General features: G+C 42.7%; 1 protein-coding gene across 1 annotated transcript in view; it reads right to left on the bottom strand.

Moving 5' to 3' along the window:
- The window catches only part of TSPAN7 (tetraspanin 7), a 119,542-nt gene that overhangs the window by 5,370 nt on the left and 93,270 nt on the right, over nucleotides 1-20,902 (bottom strand). Inside the window, exons 2-6 of the mRNA XM_044283620.1 lie at nucleotides 19,841-20,029; nucleotides 14,735-14,809; nucleotides 12,636-12,731; nucleotides 11,617-11,772; nucleotides 10,035-10,118 (exon numbers count right to left, since the gene is read on the bottom strand). Of these exons, the coding sequence (XP_044139555.1) occupies nucleotides 10,035-10,118; nucleotides 11,617-11,772; nucleotides 12,636-12,731; nucleotides 14,735-14,809; nucleotides 19,841-20,029 (600 nt within the window). The remainder of the gene's footprint in view (nucleotides 1-10,034; nucleotides 10,119-11,616; nucleotides 11,773-12,635; nucleotides 12,732-14,734; nucleotides 14,810-19,840; nucleotides 20,030-20,902) is intronic.

The raw sequence follows: 20,902 nt of genomic DNA, 5'->3' as shown, positions 1-20,902 counted from the left end.
CTAAAACCAACTTTATTATTTTGGAAACATACTGATCAGAAAAAGGCGTAAAACATTTTCGGACATAGTATGGACAAGTAAAAAAAATTGACGACCAATAAATAGGGACGGCGTTACTTCTAACATGAGGAAAATGTTAGAAAACACCTTCAGTAAACTCTAAGGTTAAGGAATTTCTGTCAGGAACTGGTCATTACTAGGATGTGACATATTCTGCACATGTATGGTATAGTATAAGTTGGCAAAAGAAATCCAAATTTTCTATAGCTCAATCTTCAAAAAACATTCTTCTCTAATTGTGATACACCCAGAGGTATAGCTAAAGGGGGCTCAAGGGGACGGTAGCCCTGGGGCCACTCTCATATTAAGGCCCACCATGGGAGGAATGGCGATCCCCAGGTGAGCACAACCCTCAACTGTAACAGCATCTGTAGGACAACGACACAGTTGGACACTATGGTAGAGCATGGAGCCATATGCTTCCCAACCTACTATTTGCAATCAGTTGGGATACTGACTGTACATGGACCCAGTTGTAAATTTTTTCTGGGGCATAAAGGCTGCAACTGTGAGTAGATCACGCAAGGAGCATTATTACCTCATGGGTACACCAAAATTGTATTATTACTGTGTAGGGCACTGAGAAATTACTGTTACTCTGTGGTGTACAAAATATGGCACTTTTACTATGTGGTGCACTATAACAATCTGGGACACTATATGAGCACTGTGTATCTAGCACTATTATATTTAGTTTTAGAGGGTGTAATTACACATATTTAAGCTATATTCCTATCAGACTAGTAAGACTTGAGCTATAATGAATGTTTATGAGCCATTAGGAAAGTTGAGACAAGGGTTCCAGATCAAGCTGTCAGAGCAGTTCTTGACAGATTCACTGTGAAGCAAAAAGCAGATACTAGTACATTGAAAATGAAAGCTGTAGAGGAAAAACAGTTGAACATTTTAAATAAAGATCAAGTTAAAAAGATTTTCGCCCAAAATTAGTAGAATGCAATAATAATAATAATAATAATAATAAAAAAAAAAACAATGTCCCCCAAAACCAAAGATGTTCATTTTAGAAACCAAGAAAAAGTATTTTTTGCACATCTTGGCTTTAGTTGCAAAGTCACATAAAATGGGGAAAAGTTCTGACAGCTAAATTTACTAGTATACGGGTAATATTCCAGAGAGATATTATGTACCTCTACACACACGACAACACAAAATAAATATGACAAGTAGCAAGACAGAAAGGCCATGTAGAATACTGCAAAAAAAGAAAATATGAAGGGCACTTCAGAAACACAAATCCCTATACAATAGGACAGTGAGCTGCTAAAGGTCAATGACCGTAATGTAGTCATATTTCATCCTTACTAATATTGAAAACTGTGACTTAAAGGGTCAGGATTTACATTGTCTGTGCAATATATTGAACAGACTCGAAACGCATTATTCTGAACACTGTGCAATATTGATTAGTAATCATCTTCTGTACTAATGGTAAAGTGAAGATCACAGTTCTCCTGACCATTTTTTGGCACCAGAGGCATCTTGCACAAGTCCTACTGCTTTCGCCGGGCTCATATTTTCCTGTTCACTGCCACCTTTGTTGATAGTGTTTTAAAATAGGGGAAAATAAACTGGCAGTATGCCAGCTTATCATAGCCGAATAACGGATTTAGATACAAGCTTATGACACTCCCAGGCATTAATCTTCTAAGGGGGTAACGAGGACCCATTGGACTGGATTTCTTTACTTCCAAAAGAAATAAGTTTAGGCCGAGTTGTCTGGCAATCAAATATCTGGTCTTAACTACTGAAAGAACACGTGCTTTACAAATGCTGAACGTGAATGTTAAAGAAGTTTTCCCAGCACAGAAATTGATCATTGTCTTATTGGTGGACGTCTGACTGCCAGAACCCCCACCAATTCTCAGAGTATGGGGGCTTCAGTGCTGGTTTAGCAATGTGGTCCCTTGACAGGTTTTAATCGAACAGCAATGCTACCGAAAACCATTCAAGAAAATAGGACTGTTTTGCACTTGCCTACTCAGCTCATGTTTAAGACACTGTCACTGTACAGCATGGATGTCAAACTCATGGCCCTCCAGATGTTGCAAAAGTACAACTCCCATCATTCCCTGATAGCTGTAGTATGCCCAGGCATGATGGAGTTGTAGTTTTGCAACAGCTGGAGGGCCACGAGTTTGACATCCCTGCTGTACAGGGAAAAAAATCTAAGAACTTATCCCCCAGGATAGAGATTAGCATCTTATCAGTGGGGGTCTGACCCCAGAGTGATTGCTGCTCCATTCAACTCTATGGGACTGATGTAGACAGCTGAACGCTGTACTCGGCTTCTCTTCAGCTGTCCCATAAAGCACACTTGAGTGAGTGGAGTACAGTCATGCTGGGGTCTCTGGCACTGCATTCTTCTGATCAGTGGGGGTTTGACTGCTGGGTTACAGTAGTTCTTACTCCCTATCCTGTGGATAGGGGATACATTCCTTTGGTGGCACAACCCCTTTACTAGTGCTGCGGTCCCTTCATTATGATAATTTGTGAGGTCTTGACAGTCGGATGCCCACAGATCAGAAAAAAACTGCATATCGATTGTATGCCATCACTTGTTTTAGCGGCAAAAACCTCATCACTTGTTATGAGATAAAAGTAATCAAAATGCCTAAGGCCAGATCCTTTGATATCAATATTCGATGAACAAGTTAAGGGGTGGAAGGAGTCAACTGTTCAGCTGACAACAATCCATTGTCTATGCTCAGCTTTAGTAAGGGACCAGTAATCTAAATTTAGGGAAAATTTCCAAATTTACCTTTAGATACACACTTGACTGGGGTTAACATGTATTGCTTCCATGAGTAGGTGGTGTTAAGCTGTTGTGACATTTAGACTCATTTTATTGCAATCATCTGAAAGTGGTCTAATGTGGGACATGAATATCCACAAATATCTGCAGCTCTATTCATTGACCATTATTATAATAATTTAGATCAGAATAGAAATTTAAGAATGGTGACAGGTCTGGCTTACAACCATCAGGGCGTTAGCTGTTATTCAGCTCTGTCAAATACATTGACCGGAGAGACGTAATAGACAATGGAAGTGAAGGGAGAATTTCATTCATAAATGACTGCCACCACGGTCTGTCCGACGTCTGTTAAACAATTACAGACAGGAACAAAGGTTGTTTCCTTTCTGTCCTCTGCCAGCCCAGTGATCAATGCTGCCTGCGCTGATGAATTATATTTTCTTCTTCACATCAATATTTTCTCGTTGTATCCTGTAGAGTAGTCAGAGAGCTTGCCCAGCAAGAAGCAAATCTAGTGCCCTGGCATGGGTGGCTGTAGCAATCCAGATTTACCACCAACCCATCTGCCTAGAGCTATGCTGTAAACTTCATGTCTATCATGCCTCAGGAGCAATAAATCTAATCCTAAAGGCAATCTATTATACTACCCTATTAGCATGCTACTGGTCAAATTCAGTAGATTAATATTTTTAAAATGCACCAGGTGACTTTATCAGTATCATATTTTTATATTTTGCCCTCACCCAGGCCTAAGAAGATGTCCTACAAGAGGCTCCTCTCTCTTCTCCCCACCCTGCTCATTTTGACTGACAGATGTCTTCCTATCTGTGTTTAGGGAGAGATCCATCAATAGCATTCCTGTGTGCATGCAAATACCTGCACTTACACAACAGGCCAGGGTTACATGGGTTAAAGGTTAAAAGGGTTGTCCAGGTTCAGAGCTGAACCCGGACATATCCCCATTTTCACCCAGGCAGCCCCCCTGACTTGAGCATCGGAGCAGTTCATGCTCTGATGCTCTCCTTTGCCCTGGGCTAAATCGCACAGGGCAAAGGCATTTTCTGGAGTTCCAGTGACGAACCGGGCACTCCATAGGGCTGCCAGACAGAGGCTTCTGTCCAGCAGTGAGCTCGGTGACATCACCAGCACTGATGGGTGGGCTTTAGCGCTGCCCTAGCCTGTAAAACGGCTAGGGCAGTGCTAAAGCCCGTCCATCAGAGCCGGTGACATCACCGAACATACTGCTGGGCGGAAGCCTCCGCCTGGCAGTGTGTTATTGTAAATAAAAGAGCCCTTGCCCTGCGCGATCCAGCACAGGGCAAAGGAGAGCATCGGAACATGAAATGCTCCCATGCTAACATCAGGAGGAGGCTGCCTGGGTGAAATTTAGTGGAAGTAAGGTAAAATACATAAAAAAATAAATTACAGGGGTTTTCTGAGAGTAAGATACTGATGACCTTTTCTCAGGGGAGGTCATCAATATCTTGTCAGTGGGGGAGCGGCTCCCAGCATGGCCGCCGATCAAATGTTTGAAGAAGATGCAGTGCTCCAGAATGGACAGTGATGTCACGTTCATGGGTGACATGATCTAGGCACAGCCACTATACAGTGTCCAGCGCTGTGCTTTGTGCTGTGAGGAGGCAGCAGCTCTGTGGCCTTTTCAAACAGATGATCGTCAGGGTTGCCAGCAGTCGGATCCCCACCAAACAGGTATTGATGATCTGTCCTGAGGATAGGTCATTAATATTCTGCTCCGAGAAAAACCTTTTAATTATGTTTAGATATGTTTTGCTGAAACCAAGCTTAGGTGGATTACTGTCTCTCCTTAAAGAGTCCAACTGTGTATGGAGACAGTGGGATCGACCGATTATCGGTTTTACCAATATTATCGGCCGATATTCATGATTTTGAACGTTATCGGTATCTATGGTATTTTGCCGATATTCCGATAACATATGGGGAACAAGGATCGCGCTGCGTGACAGCGCTCTCAGTGTTCCCTCAGCAGCACAGGGGAGAAGGAAGCAGTGTCCCCCTCCCCCTGTGCTGCTGCTGCCGCTGAGAGGAGGGAGGACAAGAGGAGGGGCTGTGGCCACTGCGCCACCAATAAAGATACCTCTCTCATTAATTCATATACAGGAGGCGGGAGCTGGCTGCAGAATCACATAGCCGGCTCCTGACCTCTATGAGCAGTAGCTGCAATCTGCTGTAGTTAACCCCTCAGGTGCCACACCTGAGGGGTTAACTGCCGCGGATCGCAGCTACTGCTCATAGAGGTCGGGAGCTGGCTATGTGAGTCTGCAGCCAGCTCCAGTCTCCTGTATATGAATTAATGAGTTATCTTCATTGGTGGCGCCCCCCCAAACCCCAGTATTAATCATTGGTGGCGCAGTGCGCCCTCCCCACCCAAGTCCCCAGTATTAATCATTGGTGGCAGTGGCCACAGGGTCCCTTTTCCCCTCCTCCTCAGTGAGAGTTCCGATCGGAGCCCCAGCAGTATAAGCCTGGGGCTCCGATCTGTTACCATGGCAGCCAGGACGCTATTAAAGCCCTGGCTGCCATAGTCAGTTCCCTTACTGCTGTGTGCACAAAGCACAGAGCAGCAGGGACAGTGTGAGGTCCTTTTCACCCTGATAGACATGACAAGGCAAAATAGCCAATGGATATTTGACTTGAAACCTCTGCATTTTGGAAAATAATAATAATAATAATAATAAAAATGCAGTTTTTTATTAATATCTCTGTATTGTAAATAATATTGTACATGCCCATTCACATGGCACAAGGATAACACAACTGTTGTTCAGTTTTCTATCTTCTACACAGAATTACACTCAACTACTAGAAAGGTAGAGGGAAGGGCACCTTACAGTTACATAAAAGCAGGAGAGAAATGCCACCAGATGCCTTTTGTGCATCCGGCCTCCCCCCAACCATCCACGCTTTGACAGGTCTCGTAATTAGTACTTAAGTCAATAAGATTAGTACACCTATTCTTAAAACATGAGATCGTAGGGCACATAAGGACGTCTTAGTACATGACTGAAGAACTACGGGTCATTTACTATCCAGAAATATGCCTATATTAGGCGTATTTCTGGGACAGGTTGCGCCGCAATCTGCGACTTTTCCCCGCTCACCCCAAGTCTAAAAGGTGGGCGTGGCATGGGAAGGGCCGTCTCATTCATCATTTTCTAAAAAATGGTCTAAATGTAAGACAGCTAGGAAACTGGCTTACGTTTAGACTGCCGCAGGATACGCCAAAGTTATGTAGAGGCCTGGCGCCTCTTTATAACTTCTGCGGATCCACCGCCAGATATAGGGGTTATTAAGACTGACAACTAAAATGTCAGTCTTAATAAATGACCCCCTACATCTTTTTATAACCATTACATTTTAGAAAATAATTTTAAATCTGTGTTTAGTTCTATTTGTTGCAATATATTATATACTTACATACACTGTCATGAAGAAAAAGTTATATGAAATATAATACATACAAGGGTAGGGCCACACCAAATTAATCCTGATAGCTTTTACATCAATCAGTTATAGAATGAACTAAGAACAGTTTTAAAGCATCTTGTAAGTGAACTACAACAGACAGAGGCACAGGCATGGCCACCCGTCCATTTGGTCTTTCACTATCTGACATCTTTGCTTGCAGAACAAAGTGAGGTAAGAGTCCCAGATATTTATGGTATATTATATGGGAACAAAACCTTCAGATATTTATTAATATTAAAGGGGTTTTCCGAGATTTTTTTTACTGATGACCTCTCCTCTGGATAAGTCATCATTAAATGATTGGTGGGGGTCCAACACCCGGGACCCCTGCCGATTAGCTGTTTGAAAAGGCACCAGCACTCTTGTGAGAGCCATACTTCCTGATATTACTTTTAAACCTTTGCCCCTCTAATTTAAAACTATGTCCTCTTGTAGCAGTTTTTCTTCTTTTAAATATTCTCTCCTCTTTTACCTTGTTGATTCCCTTTATGTATTTAAAAGTTTCTATCATATCCCCTCTGTCTCGTCTTTCTTCCAAGCTATACATATTAAGGTCCTTTAATCTTTCCTGGTAAGTTTTATCCTGCAATCCATGTACTAGTTTAGTAGCTCTTCTCTGAACTCTCTCTAGAGTATCTATATCCTTCTGGAGATATGGCCTCCAGTACTGAGCACAATACTCCAAATGAGGTCTCACTAGTGCTCTGTAGAGCGGCATGAGCACCTCCCTCTTTCTACTGGTAATTCCTCACCCAAGCATTCTGCTAGCATTTCCTGCTGCTCTATGACATTGTCTGCCTACCTTTAAGTCTTCTGAAATAATGACCCCTAAATCCCTTTCCTCAGATACTGAGGTTAGGACTGTATCGCTAATTTTATATTCTGCTCTGGGGTTTTTACGCCCCAGGTGCATTATCTTGCACTTATCAACATAAAATTTTTGTTGCCAGATTTCTGACCATTCCTCTAGTTTTCCTAAATCCTTTTCCTGCCTTCTCAAAACAGCTGATCTGTGGGGGGTCTGGGTGTTGGACCCCCACTGATCAGATACTGATGACCTAGCCAGAGGATAGGTCAACAGTAAAAAAAAAAAAAATCTCGGAAAACCCCTTTAATTTGTCAAGATAAAGACTTCTACATGTAAGACAAAAGTGACCAGGTAATGTTTGCATGAACTATCGCTTTTATACACATTTAGGAGGTCACTCCTGCCTAGATAACTAGCACATAAGTCAGTTCCAGGTTTACTTTTAATAAGATCATTAGAGGGCAAATATTAACACATCCATCTCTGAGGCTTAAAGGGGTTATCCAGTTATTTTATTTTTAATCTCATCTTTCCTATAGTGGCGAGTCGTACAAGAATTGCATTATGATTCTTCTTTTTTTTTTTTATCATACTGGGCAAGTGCTTCGCTCCCTGGTCTAATTATGTTGCTTTGGGATCACATGCCATAGGTCACGTCATCCTGGAAGAACCCGTGACATAATTATACTAGGGAGTGCAGCAATTGCCTGGTAAGGTAACAAAATTAATTGATGGATAGCATTCCCTATGTAAGTGTGTATACAGACATAGGTGTCAATCACTGATAGATGTTCACGGGGGAGGTGCCATCATTAATAGCATTCTTTGTATAAGTGATAGCTGTACACAGGGGTGGTCTTAAAGGGAACCTGTCACTTTGAACATGGTGTCTGAGCTGAAGGTGGCATGTGATTGAGCAGGAGGAGCTGAGCAGATCGATATATAGTTTTATGGGAAAAGATTCGGCATAACTTATAATTTTCTCATTTAAATTTCTGCTCATTCCGGGCTTTGAAGCCAAGGAGGCGGTCCTATCAGTGATTGACAGCCTTCCCTCTATGACTGTGTATACAGAGAGAGCGGTCAATCACTGATAGGACCACCTCCTTGACATCAAAGCCCAGAATGAGCAGGAATATAAATGAATGAAATACAAGTCATACTGAACCTTTTCCCACAAAAATTTATAATCAATCTGCTCAGCTCCTACTGCTGTATTATATGCTGCCTGCAGACTGTACTGCATTTCGCGGTGACAATTCCACTTTAAAATGCACTGTGATTTACAATGGGTGCCTACAAATTGTAGCCGCCATATTTAAATACAGCGTAGCTGTACAGGATCTATATGGAATTAACTTCTTGCACATAAAATGGAGTGGCTGCGATATATTGGCTAAATGCAATGAAATGCCTGAGGCTTTTATATTCAATTAGCAGCCACTCAAATAACAGTAACAAGCGGAATCAAATTAAAGAGAAACCTGCCTGCTACTACATCTCATTGTCCCTTTATTAACAGAAACAGAGAGAAAATAAGATTTCTACAGGTAATTTATACCTGTTCAAGAGAAGGATTACACATAATGACAGGGCCTCCGTCAGGGGTGTACAGGGAGAACTGCCATCAGGCGGACCTAGTAAAAACTAACCTGTGGGTTGCCCCCAACCCCTTATCCACCTGTTGCTGAATGGCAGCTACAAGGTTGTAGCTAAAATGTAAAGGGTCTTATTTTATAGGATCCAACAGGGTGGCAATCATTTCACTAAACAATTTATCACATATTGTATATTTTTTTAATAATTAAATTTAGATACTGACACTGCATTTTATGTTTTTCTTTTTGTACATGATTACGGGGTTGGCCATCAGCTACTATTTGAACAACATTCAGAGATTTTCCTTTAGCATTTGAGTATTGTAAGTATGCTATATGACCTGTGTAGAGGGAGGTGGTGAGCTGTGATCACCACCTATTTTCAATCATGGATCCTCCGTTATTTGCCTTCAGCTTGTTATAGAGGTGTTCATTTTCAGTGTAATCCTACCTATGATGATAATGAGATGACTTCTTAGAAGTGATCTCTACAGAATAAGAAGTGTCAGTCTATTGTGAGGTTCAGTGGCCAGTGTTAAACTGTAGGATATCAGGACTTTTTTAATACATATAATGACATGGAAAATGTTAAAAGAAATCACCAAAAATTCTTAACAACGCATTAAAAACGATTACAAATAAGGAAACTGTCAGACCCTTTATGCTGCCTCATCTGAGGCTTATTTTAAATGATCTTGCAGGAACCCCCTAAAATGGACCCCCTGTATATATTTAACTTTATACTGTCTTTCCCCAGGGTAGGAGGTGCAGAGGTTGCACTAGTACCCAGTCCCTGGAGCCTGAGGAGAACTCTTTAGGTACCTGAATTGGCAGAGACGGATTGGCCATAGACCTTACAGGAAAATTTCCCAGTGGGCTGATTCCCCACTAAAAAACTCCTCTCTGCCACAACCCACATGTCCTCCTGAATTCAACTGCTCTGGCCCTCTTAAGTCCCCTGCTCCGAATCTTAATCAAAGAGAACTGGAGGACAAGGAGGACAGAAAATGATGGCCACCATAGAGGGACAGCTTTTGGGGCAATATATTGTGCTGCTCTGTTGTACATGGTTCTGGTGGGACGTTATTTATCGCTATGGTATTGCTGACCCTGCCTATTTGTGTTGCCCTGCCATCTGTGAATTTGGACCCTCCTACAACATGGGGCCACTTTTAGGATTTTTTTCCAGGGTCACTATAATTACCAATCCGCTCCAGTACACCATATATGAGGAATGACATAGAAGATACTCATACCAGATTGCTGTCAAATCAATTATTCCTACCTGTGAAAACGCAATTCCAAAAGCCACCCCGGCTATGATTCCCATGTTAGTTTCCATGAAGTCAGTGACCAGGTCATAGCAGCCCTGAAAACAAAAAAAGATTTATACAGATATAACCATAAACCGATACAAAAAGCTTCACTGGTAAGAATGCTTGCCTGAAATGTTATGGCCATTATTAAACTTTATTGAAGCTAAGGGTAGGAATTGTTGCAGAAGTTTTAGTGACTATTCCATCCATATGATTTTGGGCTTGTAAAAAAAATAAAAAATCTATGCATATGAGGAAGAAACAAACCCGTTCCAATGAATGGATTTTCAGTTGCAGAAAGTTCTGTATGTTAATACACTACTTCGTCCCTCACTGTCCGTACTCTACGAGACTGCTCACAACACTATAAATCACAAGGACATATTACACTTCTTAAAGGGCATCTGATTTGTACCTATGAAACTGGCTGACCTGTTGCATGTGCGCTTGGCAGCTGAACCCACCTGTGTTCATAGTGCCCGCATTGCTGAGAAAAATGATGTTTTAATATATGCAAATTAGCCTCTAGGAGCATTTGCAGAGAGGCTCTAGATCAGGGATGGCCAACCTGAGGCTCTCCAGCTGTTGCAAAACTACAACTCCCATTATGCCCGGACAGTCTACAGCTATCAGCCTACAGCAGGGCATGGTGGGAGCTGTAGTTTTACAACAGCTGGAGAGCCTGCTCTAGATGTAACGGCAATGTCCCCATTACTCCTAGAGGCACATATGACCATGGGACCAACACAGATGCCTTCAGCTTACAAGTGCACATGTAACAGCCAGTGTCATAGGTACAAATCTGCGGACAGATGCCTTTAACTATCTAATAAATCAACTCAAACATACTGAAAAATGTCAGATTTTTTACATATGGCCTTTTCCAAGTGTTTTATACTGATAACCTATCCTCAGGATAGGTCATCAGTATATGATTAGTGAGGGTCCGACAGCCGTCACCCGGACGATCAGCTGGTAGAACAGGCAGTGGCGCTCCAGTGACCGCCACAACCTCCTTGCAGCTTACTCTAGGTCAGTGATGTCACCTTCAACGGTCACATGGACCAGGTGCAGCTCGGTCCTATTTAAGTGAATGCGGCTGAGCTGCAATACCTAGCACAGCCGCTATCTAACGGACAGTGTTGTGCTGAGGAGGCCTCAGCACTCACCAGAGAACCACTGCCTCCTGAAACTGCTAATTTGGGGGTGCTGGAAGTTGGATTAAACACTCAGAAAACCTTTAATTTTAGAGTAGCAGTTGTGCATTACGGCCATCCTACTGTTATTGATTATGTACTATTACATCAAGGTATAAGAATGGAGTGTAGAGGGGCCAAAACAATGTACAGATGGGCCCTGCACGGGACCTCTTCTCTCTCCATTCGCCACCTGTATCCTGTTTAGGGTGCAGGGAATGAACCCTTACAGCAGAAAGAAAACAGAGTTCTTTGACATTCTGAAATGTTTAAACATCTATAAGCTGTAGGTTGTACATTTTACTGCAAATACAGTAGATACTTTAAGACCAAATAATAGGGGAAGACGACGCACCCTCTGATACACTTTAGTTGGAGCAATAGTCATGTTGCGCATATCTGATGGGTTGCAGTCGCTCATATTGGAGCAGCAGCTGGGTGGGATACCATGTTCTTGAAAATAAGCGCTGTTAGTCCAGTTGGTGTAGCTCTGAACTCCACAGCAACTCAACTGCAAAGAAAGAGAAAAATGATAAGTACATATGAAGCACTGAGATGCTAGGTGATTATGCCGATGAAGATGCCCACTACCACCTGAAAAGCAGCTTCCTGCTGTGCATAATGCCTCATGCACACGACTGTATGCATTTTGAGGTCTGCAAAATGCGGATCCGCAAAATACGGATGACGTCTGTGTGACGCCCATGCTGAATTTTTTTTCCGATGACCCATTGACTTTAATGGGTCAGCGGACCGGATTTTGCAGCAAAGAAAAGGACATGTTCTATCTTTTGCAGAACAGTCATATGTACGTGGAAAGCACTGAAAGATGATCTGTGTGCTTTCCGCATCTGTATGTCCGTTCTGCAAAAAGATAGAAGATGTCCTATACATCCATAGACACATTGAAGACAATGGGTGCACAAAAAAAAGTATGTGACAAGGATGTCATACAAATTTTGCGGATCCCTGTTTTGTAGACTGCTAAATACATACAGTTGTGTACTTGAGGCCTATGGGACTATTACAAAGCAAGGGAACCATATACCATTCTTTAAAACTCTAGAGTCAAACCTAGAGTCTTTTAAAAAAAAATATGATGGCAGGCGGGCACATGGGTACAACACAAATTCTTTTCAAAGGATGATTATTATTATTACACTGCACGAATGTCATGTTGTACACAATGTTCCAGGACATATATGGTTAATGGTAGTGGATATTATTTTTACAGTAGTAGAATTCCACTTTCAGCATATGTACATGTGGCTGTACCCGAATTCTCCTACCTATAGGATGAAATGCTCTTCCCTAATTGATACATTTGTACACACTTTATGGAAAAACATTCACTACATGTAGCTTGCAACTTACACTTTTTTGAACGTCATCAACTGCGCGACTTCTTTCATCATTCCCATCGTAGTTCTGGATAGCTTCGGTGTAAGTCCTAAGAAAAGTATCCTTGATCTATATGAAAGACAGAGGTATAACAGTGAATACTAAGATTCCGTTTAGATGGCCTCCAGTGTTCTCCCCATGATATACTCTCCCACTAGATGGCGCCCTGCAGCTCAGGAAGGAAAACACAGTGTCGTATCAAGTCACACAATGACATGGTTTGGTCTAAGAACTTTACGTTTGGCTCCAAGTACCAGTCTGGACCACAAATTGTAATATCTAGTTTTGAGGGAATGATAATATCTCCTACATTGTTTGCATCACGTTTCATATTGATGTCCGTTTATTGTGTATACCAGGAAAGCTCTAGTCTATAGGGTTACAACAGACAGAAATCCAGTAAATATATGTACACGTGAAGGAACCGTTTACTGTATACTTCATGGTGCATACATTAGGTAGATGCCATAGTCTCAGGTATTTCCAACAGTAAGCATGTTATTACTTTTACTAGATTAGAGATTTCTTATCTTTTTAAAACAGAATTTACATATAACCCGTTTTCCCAGTGAGATGGCGTTCCACAATTACAAATATTGAGAACTGTATCTCTTATTAGCTGCAGCGTGGGCATTGTGAGTTTTGGGGGATAGGTCCCCCCACACTCGCCCTCCTGCCGATGATTGACAGCTATCTCTCTATTAGTCTGTATAATGAGAAGGGTATGAATAAGGGAGGGCGGGCGAGGGTGTGCGGAGCCATCTCCACAGCTCATGAATATGAGGACTCCTTCTCATAATGCATTGGCTGCAACCAATGGTATCAGAAACATTATATACACAGAGAGACAGAGTTGGAATTGGAGTGCCTGTCACTACCGTATGCTGCCATCAGGGAAAGCAGCATAAATGTACTGACAGATTTCCTTTAAGTTTAAAGGGGTTGTCTGGAGGACAGGATGAGTTAAAAACTAAAAATAATCATTCCTCGCCGAAACCATTCTGACCCTGCTCTGGCGCTAGCTGCTCTCCACCTCCTGGAACTGGCTCAGAACACAGGAAATGGCTGTAAATGTCCACTCACTCACTCACTCACTAGCTGAGCGGGCATTTTCAGCCATTTCCCGTGTGTTGAGCCAGGACCTGGAAGTGAGGGGCGGCAGCGACCAAAGCAGCAGCGGGAACTCGGTGACATAATGATTATTGTCCCATTCTAGACCTTTTACAAGACTTTTGTCATCCCAGACAGCCCCTTCATTTATAACCTGCAACTGAATCTACCCAAAATACTCATTTTGGGCTATACGAGTAGAGGCGCATTTACACTATCCATAGAGCAGCCGATTGTCAGCTGCTCGGTAAGTGGAGGTGAAGTGCTGCATTTACATACAGCGATCTCCTTCATAGCATGAGGACAAGCGATGGATGCCGCTATTAGGCTCCATTCAGACGTCCGTAACGTGTTTTGCGGATCCACGGATACGCAAAACACGGACAGCGGCAATGTGCGTTCCACATTTTGCGGACCGCACATTGCCGGCACTAATAGAATATGCCTATTCTTGTCCGCAATTGCGGACAAGAATAGGACATGTTCTATTTTTTTCAGGAACGGAATTGCAGACCCGGAAGTGCGGGTCCGCAATTCTGTGTCAGGTCAGCACATCGTGCTGCCCCATAGAAATGAATAGGTCCGCGATTCCGTTCCGCAAAATGCGGACATGTGAATGGACCCTTAGATGTCATACAAAATCATTGCTCCTGGGCAGTAGACTGCTGTTTACACTGCACGATCTGCTGCCTGGGAATGATGATTGAGGGGCTGCACTTCCGATCATTTCAAATCAGCGTTTCGCTCGTTCATCGGGTGATCTGCGGCGCCTTTTGTTCCCGATAATCGTCCTGAATATTGGGCCGTGTAAATCTGGCTCAACGACCTGCCTTGCTTCTTAGCAGCCTCTGAGAAGACTTACCACAGTACTTACAGTACCTGACAACCGACTAGGGAGGAAGGCATAATTTTTATTTAAGGTGGAGCACTTTCTTTAAAGGTGTGTAATCAGTTTCACTTACCTCATGTCGAAACACAAAACCTGAGATTCCAGCAATCAGTTCAGCCAGGAATACCAAGGATAGAAACATTGCATACTGCAAGACACAAATGATGTTCAGATAAGGATTACCATCATCATTGAAGGAAACCAATATTAGAAGGTCACAAATGTAAAACCGCGGAGCGTCACCCGCTACAGTATACTGAATTCTGCAATGTGTGCCTAATGTTATTTTTTTTCTGGTGGAAAGACCAGTATCAAAATGTCGATTTTGCCTAAGCCTCTGTTCACATATGCATCATGGCTTCCGTTTACAATTCAAGCCACAACATTCTGCCCGATCTCTCATACAACACGTGATGGCAACTGATGGGCGCCACTGACTTCCAATAAGGTTTCTTGGGGATTTCCTAGGTTTTACTATAAAGAATCAATGAATGGACTACTATCCAGCCAATGAAATTTACAGAATTTGAAACTGAGGTATGTCGTCCGCCCAACTGGATTTCAACATGCCCAATCCACTTTTTTCAGGAGGTAAGCAGCTACCAGGCTGAATTCATTTTCCCTGTTTGAAATAAACATACATGTTCAACTGTTCCAAGCATACATATGTATGGGAAGTCAGGAGAGCAAGCATTCGCCTCAACATGGCTTGTTCTTGGGACAATGGAGGCTTTAAGCCAGTGGTTGCGAACCTATGGCACATGTGCCAGTGGGGGCACTCAGAGCCCTCTCTGGGCCGTGCGTAGAGTTGCCACCTGTGCACTATTACTAATGAGCGCTTCCATTATGGAGAACTCATTAGTACATCCCCTCCCCCTTATTTTGCTTGTGATGGAGCGCTTGTGATGTCCTGCACATCAAGTCAGCAGCGACTGTTCCCCGCGGCACAATTAAATGGATGAGCTGAGTTTTTAAAAAATGTTTTGCACAAGAGTAGGGAAGGGGGAATCAATAATACTGTGGCCTCTAAGGAGGGCATTATTAATACTGAGTGCCACTAATGGAGGAAAAATAATAATACTAGAGTGCACTAATGGGGGCATTAGTTTTACTGGGGGCACTAATGGGGGCCTTATTAATACTAGGAGGGCCACTAATGGAGGGAAATAATACTAGAGGGAACTAATGGGGGCATTAGTTTTACTGGAGGCCACTAATGGGAGGCCTTATTAATACTGGGGGCCACTAATGGGGCATTATTATTCCTGGGGGCCACTAATGAGGACCTTATTAATACTGGGGGCCACTAATGGGGGTCTTATCAATACTGGGGCCACTAATGAGGGCATTATCAATACTGGGGGCAACTACTGGGGCATTATTAATAATAGGGTAGGCCAACAGGGACATTATTTTCTGGGCCTATGTTAAGCCACGCCCCCACAGCTTAACTTGGCCGGTATTTTTCAGTATTCCGGTTACATTGCCGTGTTGGCACTTTGCGATAAATAAGTGGGTTTTGGGTTGCAGTTTGGGTACTGGTCTATAAAAGGTTCACGATCACTGCTTCAGGCTATTAAAAAGCTTGTTCTTAAGGTGGCCACACACATATTGAGTTGATCAAAATGGACGATTTCAACCAAAACCAATGTTCGTTGGTTGAAAATTACAGAAAATCTGCTACCAGTTATGCTGCTACAGCTCCAGTGAATGCTGAGGAGTCCTGATATTCATCAGTGAACACCTCTCCCTGTCCCCTTGCCAATGGTTGACAGCATTCTCTTGGAAAGATTTGGTGGGACCATGAATATCATCGACTCATCGGCACGCACTGGAGTGGTTTAATGTTTTAGCAAAACAGCCGGGTCAATTAACAAAAGTAACCCAGCATTTTATTAAGGGATCAGACACTAGTTTATGCAGCCATTAGAACACCATAAACTGCTGACAGATTCCCTTTAACAGCACACAATTGTTTTAGGCCTAACTGATGATAGCGCCCTTATAGATTGAAAAGAAGTCGGCTGATTTATTATTTTCGTCTGATAGTCTGACGACAGATCTTTTAATCAAAGGAAGATCATTTGAAAATGAACAATATTTCTTCCCATAAAGATCTATGGTCCATCGCCCGGTCTCATTGAACATGTATGGGCAGTCTGAACATCTGTAACGGCCAATATGGAGTAAAATGTGTATGGCCGTGTATGCGAAACGATGGTCCACCCGATGATTGTTCAACTGCTGATCAACCATCTTCTATCTAATGTGTATGGCCAGTGTCTCACTAGTGATTTTATCAGCTTCTGGCCATGTAAGATCACTTTATAATCAGCCTTGCATGAAAATATCACAGCTGGCTCTCTGCTGCAGCTCCCACACAATGTACTGACAAAAACTGCACAAATTAATTGCTCTATCAGTGCTGAAAAAACGAAGTGCTCGTCCTGTTCTGGCACACTATAAAAAGATATTTCTCCTGGGAGCGCCACGACTCAGAATATGATGGCTTGAGTTCCCTGAGCAGGGAGAAAATCTCTTTCCTTGGAATAAAGGCAAGAATATGAAGTTTCCCTCAGTATAATAAGTAACAATTAGAAATAACATAAGGGAAATTCAAGATAAGCTGGCAGCTGCGTCTCTGTACAGGTGTGCTGGTGGGAAAACCTTGACGCCTCTTGCACACGAACGTGCCGTGTTTTGCGGTCCGCAAAGAAGCCACCCGTGTGCCTTCCGCAATTTGCAGAACGGAACAGACGGTCCATTATAAAAAATGCCTATTCTTGTCCGCAAAACGGACAAACATAGGACATGATCTTTGCGGGGCCACGGAACGGAACAACGGATGCGGACAGCACTCGGATTGCTGTCGGCATCTTTTTCGGCCCCATTGAAGTGAATGGGTCCGCACCCAAGCGGCAAAAAATGCGGCTTGGATGCGGAACCAAGCCACGGTCGTGTGCAAAAGGCTTACAAGGCGAACAGTCACAGAATTCTGCATCGGGTGGCCATAAATATACACAGAAAGCGTCTAATAGTGGTGTGGGGTATCTACAAAGGTAACAAGTGCACATTTTACTTTATAGTGAAGCTTCACTTTAATTGTATACATTTTTGCATTTGAACAAATTTAGCCTAAAAAACAAAAGTACACAATGGGGATCATGTACAAAAATAATAGGAGATATTACCTAAAGAAAATCTATCAAATACAGGTGGTAGGACAGCAGATTTTGATATTCCTTTTCTTTATCACAGAGATTACTTGCTGAGCTCTGTATTTAGCTTTCTTTATTATTGTCTTAGATGAGCCGTTTTTTTAATAAATAAATAAAAAAAGCTTGCAGTTTGGCTTCTGTAGCCTCTATGTTCCACAGTACACAGCGAGCTGCAGAAAGGTGTTTTCTGATACATCTGTCTGAAGGCTTGGTCTCCAGAGCCTCTCTCTTCTTCTGAAGAAAACTTGGTGAACTTTCCTTCAGGAGAGGAAAGAGGGGGGCTGGAATACATCCGTCAGCCAGTCTGAAGAATTTCACTGTGAACATTATTCTAGAACTGACTATGCATAACCCCCATTTCCCAAAAAGTTGGGACGCTGTGTAAAATGTAAATAACATCAGAATGGAATGATCAGCAAATCTCATAGACCCAGATTTTATTTACAGTAGATGATTGAACAGGGAGACATTTTACCATGAAAATAAAATAACGCATCACAAAAAAATCCTAAATGTGCTATTTATTTTTCATGAAATGGTAAAATGTCTTACTTTTAACCTCTGCAGTGGCGTACCTCTAATAGAGGCAGACCATGCAGCGCTATGGGGCCCATGGAGGTAGGGGGCCCAGCGGTGCAGGGAAGCCCCACCTCCAATTACACTTACATAGCTAGTGGCAAAGGACCTGCAATGATGTCATAATCATGTGATCAGAGTCAGTAGTTTTACAGCTAAAGGACCTGCAATGATGTCATAATCATGTGATCACAGTCAGTAGTTTTACAGCTAAAGGACCTGCGATGATGTAATCATCATATTATCAGGGCAGGATGACAGAACTCAGGAGTGGAGAGGAAACATGTTGAACTGCTTGGGGAGGAGCTTCTGTGTGTGCCAGGAGGAGAGGTCAGAGGTGTCCTGGGATTGCCCATAACAGCCAAATAATGGGAGTTGTAGTTTTGTCCTACCGTATCCCACTCCATGTAATGTTCACCAATTCCCTACAATAATAATCTGGACATGCTGAGAATCGTAGTTCTCTCCTCTTATAATATCCACTGATGCTGTATAATAACAGTCTGGTAATGCTGGGAGTTGTAGTTCTGTCCTCTTATACCCTCTCCCTGTATTGTCAACTTGTGTTCAATAATAATAGCCTGGACATGCTGGGAGTTGTAGTTCTCTCCTATCCATGTATTGCCCACTCATTTTCAGTAATAAGGCCTGTTTCACACTGACGGCAGTATTTCCAGCAGAGAACATCCTGCCGGAGCAGGGATTGCTGGTGGTTACTGGAATGCCTGTCGGCCCATTTGTGAGAGCTTTGGAGGGCTGTTCTCTGCTGGAACTACTGCCAGCAGTGTGAAAGAAGCCTAAACTGGTGATGATGAGACTTGTAGTTCTCTTATCACCATGTTCTGCAGAAGCTAAGGTGTGCATTAGGCTTTGTTCACATTTGCGCTAGTGACGTTCGCTGTTCTGCTCTGTCATAGGAGAACAAAAACAAAAATCATTGTAGTGCCGGATCTGGTGCCTCCGGACATGGGGGGCCAATTCAGATTCTTGCTATGGGGCTTTTATGTATGCTGATATGTGTTCTATGATCTATTCTGAATAAAATCTTGGTCTATGAGATTTGCTGATCATTGCATTCTGATTTTATTTACAACTATTTTGGAACTGGGGTTATAAAACATAGAACCTGCAGAAGCCAAATGAAGTAAAGTTTTTAACAAAAACATTTTAGACCCAAAACCATCAAACTGTCTGTGGATTAAAACCAGGTATATTTCATGGGAATCAGTAGACTTCGTGTTTAATGTGTTCAGGTTAAATTGTGATGTCTCACATTAAGAAGCCACATTCCAGCAGATATAATACAAAGCTAAAAAATATCAAAGTACTACAAAGTGCAACATGGAATCAAAAGAAATGTCATTGAGATCCTAAAAGCTCCTTACCAGTTTCAGCATCCATGGGCTACCACGGCAAGTGGCAAAACATCCAAAGAGTCCGAAGACAATGATTGTAGTTCCGGTTCCGATGAGGACATAGGGAGCATTGGTGGAGTTTTCAGCAATGAGAGAGATATATGTTCCTAATGTAAGTTTTCCCCACACGCCAACAGCTAGAAGAATGACACCGGTAATCTGTAATACATAAACATTAAAAAATTTAATCAGTCTGCATGAATTGTACACACCATGGCACAGAAATTTTACTCATGCCAGCCTGAAAAAAATGGGGTCCTAAAATTTGACTTTTGCGAAAGTTGAGGGCCAGGAGTGAATATGTTTTCACTGCTTGGCCTGTCAGTCAAAGCGGTGGGGGTGCGGCACAGCACACAGGCAGTGGAGCTTCAGGGTGCAATGAAGTACAACGGCACCACCCTCATTGCACCTGGGGGTAATATGCATTCCACAAAGTTTTTTTCCGCCAGATTGCTGGCAACTATGGAGATGCCACAGATATCATGAGACTCTGCTGACAAGCGTGGATCTACAGTGGCCCACCGCTTTACCTACTGGTATGTGGTGACAGATTCCCTTTAACCCAGTCTATCACACTTTTTTGCCCACAAAGGTGCTCAAGAACATATATGATGTGGCTTTTTTTTATCATTATGTTGAGATTAAAGTCTTCAAAATAGTTTGAAAAGTAGGTACACTTCTGTTACCATACAGGGCCCTTGTTGTCAGGCCATCTATGAGATGAACATGTCTACAAACATACTGACACGTGGACCTTTTTTTGCGCATCTGGTCAAGAAGGGTCAGACGTGTTAATCTGCAAACATCCTCCCAACTGAAGGGCTACTTAGTTAAGAGCAAGATTCACCCAACGGGATTACCTTGGTATGGCATCAAAAGGCTGCATTAGACCTGCAGATGAAGCAGGTGATTGTCGGGAGGGAAGTGTTTATTTGTGGCAATTGCCTGCTTGCTAGCTAGCTATTACATGCAGCGATCTCCTCCAAAGTATGACCCCTAATGCTCGTCCCCATACCGGATAGTTGTTTGGCG

Source organism: Bufo gargarizans, chromosome 3 (genome assembly GCF_014858855.1).
Source record: "Bufo gargarizans isolate SCDJY-AF-19 chromosome 3, ASM1485885v1, whole genome shotgun sequence".
Lineage (NCBI taxonomy): Eukaryota > Metazoa > Chordata > Amphibia > Anura > Bufonidae > Bufo > Bufo gargarizans.
Note: the sequence above shows the minus strand (reverse complement) of the source record. Positions and strands in the feature narration are given on the sequence as shown.